Raw genomic sequence first — 8,847 nt, forward strand, 5'->3', positions numbered from 1 at the left:
AACATGGGATGTACTCACTCATAATTGGTTCCTAGCCATAAATAAGGGTCACGGAGTCTACAATAGGTGAATCTAAAGAAGCTAAGTAAGAAGGGGAACCCAAGGAAAAACATATAGTTATCCTCTTGGCTAAGGGAAGTAGACAAAATTGCCGGGGAGAAAATTGGGATCTTGGGGTGGGGTGGGTTGGGGGTAAGGGGAGATGGGGAGAGAAAAGTTAGAAGGGAAGGAGGTCGGGCCTTGGGAAAGCAGGAGGATTGGGATAAAGGAAGGTTGGACAGGGGAGCACGGAACCACAATTCTTAGTTAAGGGAATCACTTTATGGTTGGCAAGAGACCTGATCCTAGAGGGGCTCCCAGGTGCCCAAGCTGAGGTCCCCAGTTAGTTCCTTGGGCAGTTGAGAATAGGGAACCTGAAATGACCCTATCCTTGAGCAATACTGACGAATATCTTGCATATCATCATAGAACCTTCATCTGGTGATGGATGGAGATAGAGACAGAGACCCACAGTGGAGCACTGGACTGAGCTCCCAAAGTCCCAATGAGGAGCAGAAGGAGGGAGAACATGAGCAAAGAAGTCGGGACCACGAGGGATGCACCCACCCACTGAGACAGTGGAGCTGATCTATTGAGAGCTCACCAAGACCAGCTGGACTGTGACTGAAAAAGCATGGGATAAAACTGGACTCTCTGAACATGGCGAACTATGAGGGCTGATGAGACACAAAGGACAATGGCACAGGGGTTTGATCCTCCGTAATGTGATGGCTTTGTGGGAGCCCAGCCAGTTTGGATGTTCACCTTCCTAGATATGGACGGAGGTGGGAGTTTGTAGGTCTTACCACAGGGCAGAAAACCCTGACTGCTCTTTGGACTGGAGAGGGAGGGGAAAAGGAGTGGGGGGAGGGGGAGAAGGGTGGGAGGAGGGGGCGTAGGGGGGGAGGAGGGGGAGTGAAATGAGAGGCTGGGAGGAGGTTTAAACTTGTTTTTTTTTCTCCATTTCTCAATAAAAAAAAGTAAAAAAAAAAGAAAGTATATGGAAAAAAAAATCTAACTACTGGGCAAGGCCAGTTTGGGCATCCTCTCCACTATTGCTTAAAGTCTTAGCTGGGGTCATCCTTATGGATTCCTGGGAATTTCCTTAGTTCCAGGTTGTTGAAATAGGAGTGGCAGGGCTGCTTCCTGCCACCTGGCTAGCTTTACCCGAAATAATTACACAGAAACTGTATTCTTTCAACACTGCTTGGCTTATTAATTTTAACCTCTTATTTGCTAGCTCTTACATATTGATCTAACCCATTTCTAATAATCTGTGTAACACAAGGTGGCTTACCAGAAAAGATCTTAACCTGCGTCTGTCTGGAGCAGGAGAATCATGGCAACTGCCTGATTTAGCTTCTTTCTCCCAGCATTCTGTTCTGTCTACTCCGCCTATCTATGCTGCTGTCCTATCAAAAGGGCCAAGTCAGTTTCTTTATTAACCAATGAAAGTAACCCTCCTCCATCATTTCCCCTTTTCTGTTTAAACAACAAAAAGGTTTTCATTTTAACATAGTACAATTACATATAGCAAAACAGCTATAAAGCAAGAATTTCAGTTACAATATTTATATCTATTTTATCTTTTATCATAACTAAGGAAAACTATAACTATCCATTCTTCAACTCCATCAAAGACTCCAGAAGGATATAATATTACCTAAGCAAACAAACAGTCCAAAACTCTAGAAATGACAGAGACATCTTGCTGTCTGGACAGTCACCCAAAGTTCTTTTGTATCGTTGGGGCATCCATCTTCAGCCTATAGGCCCATAGTATCCAGCAGACTTTTCCATGAAGCAGGAAATTTCCAAAGACAGTTCAGCCACTTTCTGCTGTTTCCTGCAGAATGTCTCGCAGACTCTTTCATGAGTCAGGAACCCCAAAAGACCATCTCACCTTTAGGCAAGTTCAGCAGTCCTCTTTCTGCGGGTTCTTTATGTCCAATTTGTGTAACAGTCCAGGCAAGAGCAGTTTCTTTTTTTTTAATATTGCCCTTTTTATTTCATAGTTGCTATTTATGAGATAACACAGATCACGACACCTGGCTTCTTGGGAACATCATCCAGTCTCTTCACAGACATAGGTGCCTCTCTGGTGTGTTATGAAGTAATACAATGCATGAAACAAAACAAATACTTTGACAACTAACTACCACAAAGGAGATGATATACACAATATTAAAAATTAGTGTATATTATTTCTAACAGTTAACTTAAAATACCAAACCAAAAGTCATTTCTTACCATGATTCTAACATTTTGTCAAGTAAATGTAGGAATATCAGAAGTTATATGATACATAACTTTAAAAAAGATGGTTTTGTTATTTATTTATGTATATGTATGTCTGCATGCATGTATGTGTACATGTGTGTCAGTGCTTTCTGAAGACCAGAAGAGGATACTGGATCCCCTGAGATGGGAATTACAGAATATTGTGAGCTGCCTGTGGACAGTGCTGGCAACTGAACTCTGGTCTTTCGGAGCGTCTCCTAACTTCTGAGCCATCTCTCCAGATTCATAACATGTATAACTCTGAAACCTGTTTACTTACAAAATGTATGCTTCTTTGGTGGGTTCATTATAATGTATGCTTATACATTTGTGTATATGTGTGTGTGCATATGTGTTTCACAAATGCTGAATTAGGAGATAGCACATTTAGTGCTTTCTGAAATGAGTTTAGCAATAATTGTTGGTTTCAGTAGGTATGAATCATGCACGCTGTATCTGTGATGGAGTTACAGGATGTACCTAACCCTGGTAGGGCTGAGGGGGGCACAAGGGTTCACCCTTATCTTTGATCACTTCTCAGTAGTGATGGGAAACTGTTCCTTTCTCAAGAGCAGTTTCTTGTCCAAATGGCTATCAAACTCCATAAGGAACTCTTCGATGCCCATCTTCCTCTTGAAGTAGATTGGTGCTGCCAGGAGCAGACGTGTCTCATTGTCATGAAAAGTCCTAAATTATTAAAACATTAAATGCCATATTCTGTAGTCTTTGAAAGATATGAAGAATGCCTATCTGACATATATCTATGCACATCTAGAAAATCTAACATGGCTACAAACGACTATTATCGATGATTATCTATTAACAACCTGTATTTCCTAATTATACATTACATTTTAAAATGAACTACACAATCACAATACCTTAATAAAGATCAGAAATACATATACATATAACAAAATTGACCTTAACTTAATACCAATAAAGCAAAATTTATACCAATGTAAATTATTCATATCTATATCATATCCCCCTTTAAATGTAAAAGAACATTTATAAACAATATTTGGTAACACGGGCACAGTTTTTTCTCTCCAAACTGCTTCCTGCTGAATGGGGGGTGCTGTTATTCAGGTCTTTTATGGGATAACCTGTTTGCTAGGTTAATCTCAGTCGGCAGTTGAGCAAAGTAATTTTTTGAGGGTGTTCACAGCAACCTTTCAGGAGGGTGTGGTCTATCATACCATATTCGGATAGAAGCAATCCACAGGGTCTCATCTTCTGTGAAAACAAAAGAAGACCCTCTCCAAAGCATCATATCCTTAGACCCAAATTCTGAAATCATAATATGCTTATATCCATTCTGGTTTAGCTTGGCAGCCCATGTAATGAAATGTCTTTCTGTACTTAGCTCCTTCACAGTCAAAAATTTTAAAGAAAGCACAATGTACATAATCCAGACTCTCTGTGAATTTTCCATTTTGACGTGGCTTATTTTTCTTTATTTCTCTTAATCTATAACTATCTGTACTCTGTCTCTTTAAAGACTTTATCCTTTTTTTATACCATTAACTTTATTCTCTATATTCTTTTTCTTCTCTCTCTCAAGCTTACGTACATTCATCCAATACTGTGATCCATTTATAGGTCTTCTATGTCTGAAATCTGTTCTATTGTGAATCTGTAATTTTTTTTTTTTACTATACAGGAGCATTTCTTAAAACGTTAAGCACTTCTTAAAAACTTAAGTTGCACCAGGTAGAAGTACTACAGTATTGCCTGTTTATTGCCAGTCTAAACCTTAATTGTGCTGTTATTATGGTAATTAAGGTGGTTCCTGCCTGAGGTCAGCACAATGTAGCATGGAGCAGCCAGCTCCTGCATCAGATCCACTTGGTGCCCCTGAGCTGCGCACAGTTCCAGGCACACAGCAAGTCCATATTGGAGCCACACTTAGCAGTTTAATTCTGAGACTGAGCATGCAGCACAGAAACTCTTTTCATCCAAGTTACAGCCAAATCTGACAAGCAGAGCACTGCGCAGTCTGAAAACATCTCTGCGTATGGCAGCGGGAATCCCCATGCTCTCCCACTTGCCTAAGCCTGATTTTGCCTTCTGCCCAGGTGCAGGCGGGGAGTGCTGAGCCATCAGTACTGTCTCAGAGCACTCTCCTTCCAATCCCAAGTGGGGACACAAACATCCTGTCCCATAAAAGCCATTGAAATGCTTTAAAGCCAGAGTTTGCACTGGCTGCACAGCCCCAGGAAGCTGTGCTTTAAAATGACAGTTTTTTTCTGCTGCTGTTGCTGAATCAGGAAATCTCTCTACGGCATGCCACCAACAAACAGCAAAAATCTGCACTAAACTCTGTTTTTTCTCTGTTTAAAATTAAGCTCTCTCAGGTTTTACATGGCGTTTGTTATCACGTTGGGCACCACTCTGTTGATATAGGAGTGGCAGGGCTGCTTCCCGCCACCCGGCTAGCTTTACCTGAAATAATTACACAGAAACTGTATTCTTTTAAACACTGCTTGGCCCATTAGTTTTAACCTCTTATTGGCTAGCTCTTACATATTGATCTAACCCATTTCTAATAATCTGTGTAACACCACAAGGTGGCTTACCAGGAAAGATATTAACCTGCGTCTGTCTGGAGCGGAAGAATCATGGCGACTGCCTGACTCAGCTTCTTTCTCCCAGCATTCTGTTCTGTCTACTCCGCCTATCTATGCTGCTGTCCTATCAAAAGGGCCAAGGCAGTTTCTTTATTAACCAATGAAAGTAACTCTCCTCCATCACCAGGTTTCTTGCTAGCTGCTTCATGACTCCCTCAATCAGGATATCTCTTTACTTGCTCCCCATCTCTGTATTTCTGCCATCTTCACTATCCCATTCCCTCAAGTTCTCCTCTCCCCTCCCCCTTTTCCATCCTTCTCCCCTTCTGCCCTCTTTTCTCCCCCACCCCCATGTTCCCAGTTTTCTCAGGAGATCTTGTCTATTTCCCCTTCCCAGGGGGATCTATATATGTTTCTCTTAGGGTTCTCATTGTTATTTAACTTCTCTTGGGTTGTGGACTATGGATCATGGAATTTTTAAAACTTTGAAAATTTAAAATAATGTGGGAGTTTTAAACATTGGACTGTATTTTATAACATTATATTAATATGAGGGCTTAGGGACAAACATAGTACATGTTATTTAATAGTGACTGTGTGTCAAGTTGACAGGGGATCATGTGTATTGTCTAGTTTTTGTCAACTTAACATAAATTAGAGTCACTGAAGATTAACTTCCATTGAACTGTCCCCTGGGCATGTCTGTGCCACATTTTTGTAATTATTGATTGATATTGGAGGGCCATTCCCACTGTGGGTGGTGCTACCCCTGGGCAGGTGGTCTTGGGTTTCAGAAGAAAACAAGCTGAGCACGCCATGGAAAGCAAGACAGTAAGCATACTCCTTCATGGTCTCTGATTCAGTTTCTGACTCCAGTTTCCTCCCTTAAGATCCTGTCTTGGCTCTCTTGTTTGATGGATTACAATCTGTACACCAAGTAATCCCTTTACTTCCTAAATTGCTTTTGGTTATGGTGTTTGCCCTAGCAACAGGAAATGTAAATATCACAGTTTGTGCCAACATGTTCTTCTATTTCGTTAATGAAACATGATCTTGCTATGGAGCCAAAATCCCTTGAAATTCTAATCCTCCTGTCCCATTTCCCAGGTTCTGGGAATATAGTCATGTTCCAATATGCCTGTACCCACATTTTTATCTTAATTGATCCAATAATTGTATGTATTCACGAGATACAGGGTAGCATTCAGTATATGAATACAATGCATATTATCTCAAGGTAATTGTCATCAGTATCATTTCAAATGTTTATTGTATTTTCATGTTGGAAGCATTCAAATTTTGGCTGTCTTGCATGAAACAGAATTAACACGTGTCAGACATATTTATCTTATTTCATTATCAAACACAGAATTTTAGTAACTACCCAACTGTACCCCTTGTAAACATTAACCATATTCTTTTTGCTTTCCTTTCTGGTAACAATTATCCTATTCATTATTTCAAACTTTCTACACATAATTGAGAGCATGCAGTATTTGAGTTCCCATGATTGCTTATTTTATTTAACACAATATTCTCCAATTTTATCCACCTTGCTCTAAGTTACACAGTTTAATTACTTTTATGGTTGAATAATATTCTACAGTATAGATACACACTCAAATGCATTTTGTTTAGTTAAATTTAAAATTTTATGTTTTCAAAAACTTCTGTAAGGAATGTTTCATATCTTTGTTTCTCAGACTGTAGATCACAGGATTAATGAGTGGAGTAACCACGGAATAAAACAGAGTCACAAGTTTCTGCATTCCAGCTTCATGCTCAGATGTTGGGCTCAGATACATGACCATCACTGAGCCATAAAAGAGTGAAACTACTGTCACATGGGGTCCACAAGTGGACAAAGCCTTTCTTCTTCCATCTCTTGAAGGAAATCTGAACACAGCTCGCAAGACCAATATATAAGATCCCATGATGCAGAGAAAAGGAACAAAGAGGAGCAGAGAACTTAGTATTGCCCAGAAAAATTCCATCAGTGGGGCTCTGGAACAGGTAAGGGCTAAAAGAGGACCAGGGTCACATAGGAAATGGTCTATAATCCTGGACCCACAGAAGGACATCTGGGAGATGATGATGATGGGAACGGGGAACCAGAGGAAACCAAGCACCCAGCAACTGATCACCAGGATGTTACAGAGGCGCCCAGTCATAAGAGCAGGATAGTGTAGAGGCCTGCAGATGGCAAGGTAGCGATCAAAGGCCATAACTGCCAGGAAAAAGCATTCTGTAGAACCCAAGGAGAAGAAGAAATAGAACTGCAGGAAGCACCCAGAGAAGGAGATGACCTTGGTGTCAGAGAGGAAGTTGGCCAGCATGTTGGGAACTGTGGAGGTGACATACCAGATCTCCAGGAAGGAGAAGTTGGCCAGCAGGAGGTACATGGGGGTGTGGAGTTTCTGATCCCAGCGCACAGCACAGATGATGGAAGCATTGCCCATGAGGGTGAGGAGGTAGACAACAAAGAATAGCACAAAGAGGAGGATCTGCCCTTCCCTGGGGCAGGGGAATCCCAGGAGGATGAAGCCAGAGATGGTGCTGGAGTTACTTGGTCTGCTGAGGGTTTTCATCTGTCTGTGAGCTGTAAAGCACCAGAAATGGTTGAATATTCTAGAAATAGCTGAGGGTTTTAAATTCTGCCCAAACAGGAAGCAGAATAGTTTGCTTATCATGTACTCATTATGAAGGAGGGAAATTCTTTGTTTTGGTGATGGAGCTCATGTTCCAGTCAATAGCTCTGCTCTCATCCCCACAGTGGTGGCCCTGGTTAAACCCAGTGAGCCACACAGCAGAAACACATGATGGTGGCAGAGGACTCTTGATGAGAAGGAGGTTGTTAGGGAGAAAGGGGATAAAAGAAGGTGTGGCACTGAGTATGAACAGAATGCATTATAGGCATGTATGGAACTCCAAAATAATAAACTAATAAATACTTTAAATACTTAAATATATTTGTCAATTTTTGCAAATTATACAAAATTTCAGCATGTGTCTGATCTTCCAACTTCTATATTTATAGTTAAGTGAATAACCGATGGTACAGTCAGAATTGCCCGAAGTTTGGTGAGTTTACTCTAATACAGTTCTGTAATTAGTTGGAATCCAAGATCTGTCTCTTCTGGAAAACCCTGGATATTCCTCACACAATGACTACTTGGTGGTCTATAAGAATAAAACATAGGAGCCGGGCGGTGGTGGCGCATGCCTTTAATCCCAGCACTCGGGAGGCAGAGTCAGGCGGATCTCTGTGAGTTCGAGGCCAGCCTGGTCTACAGAGTGAGTTCCAGGACAGGCTCCAAAACCACAGAGAAACCCTGTCTCGAAAAACCAAAAAAAAAAAAAAAAAGAATAAAACACAGGAATACAGGACCTACAGAAAGGCATGCGCTGTTATAAGAGGCCATAAAACATAAAAGTTCTGCATTTGTTACAGGATTTCCACAGTGATCTGTTGGGAATCAAAGAACTAAATGAATAAAATTTAACATAAGGCGATTTCATTGATTATAAAATACCTCACATTTAAGATTTCCTTCAAGTAACAGTAACAATCCTCTATGGCTCATTTAACCACTTCCTACACTACGAAATTTCAGGAGAAAACCCCTTAGATTTGTATTTCTTAGAAAAACTTATGTCAGTGCCTTCATATCATATCTACATAAACTTCAGTAAAGCTGGGTGATATTCGTTTTCAAGTCCGTCAACAGCTGAACACCCCAACAGTTGAAACTTCTCTTACAACATTTCTACTAACTCTTATTTTATTATAATTCTTAAATGCTTTTATATTTAGATTTTAAAAAAATTGTCTAAAATATTTTGAATTTTCTTTGTTTTGCTCCTAACTGATAAAAATGATGATACTTTTCTAATTTACATTTCTGTATTTACTTGTGTGTATATACACATATGAGCATGCAAGTGTCCATGTGTG

At 40.5% G+C, this 8,847-nt stretch overlaps 1 protein-coding gene across 1 annotated transcript; it reads right to left on the reverse strand.

The window, feature by feature from the left end:
• Positions 1-6,544: 6,544 nt before the first annotated feature.
• On the reverse strand, positions 6,545-7,480 carry LOC121438666 (olfactory receptor 11G2-like). Its single transcript, XM_041639027.1, has one exon. The coding sequence runs from the start codon at positions 7,478-7,480 to the stop codon at positions 6,545-6,547; it is 936 nt and encodes a 311-aa protein (XP_041494961.1).
• Between the last annotated feature and the right edge of the window lie 1,367 nt (positions 7,481-8,847).

Source organism: Microtus oregoni, unplaced genomic scaffold (genome assembly GCF_018167655.1).
Source record: "Microtus oregoni isolate MIOR12 unplaced genomic scaffold, Mior012 000056F_ref0000123, whole genome shotgun sequence".
NCBI lineage: Eukaryota > Metazoa > Chordata > Mammalia > Rodentia > Cricetidae > Microtus > Microtus oregoni.

Bases quoted from the DNA above. Each gene is read 5' to 3' on its own strand.
- LOC121438666 (XM_041639027.1), bottom strand. From the start codon at position 7,480: ATGAAAACCCTCAGCAGACCAAGTAACTCCAGCACCATCTCTGGCTTC.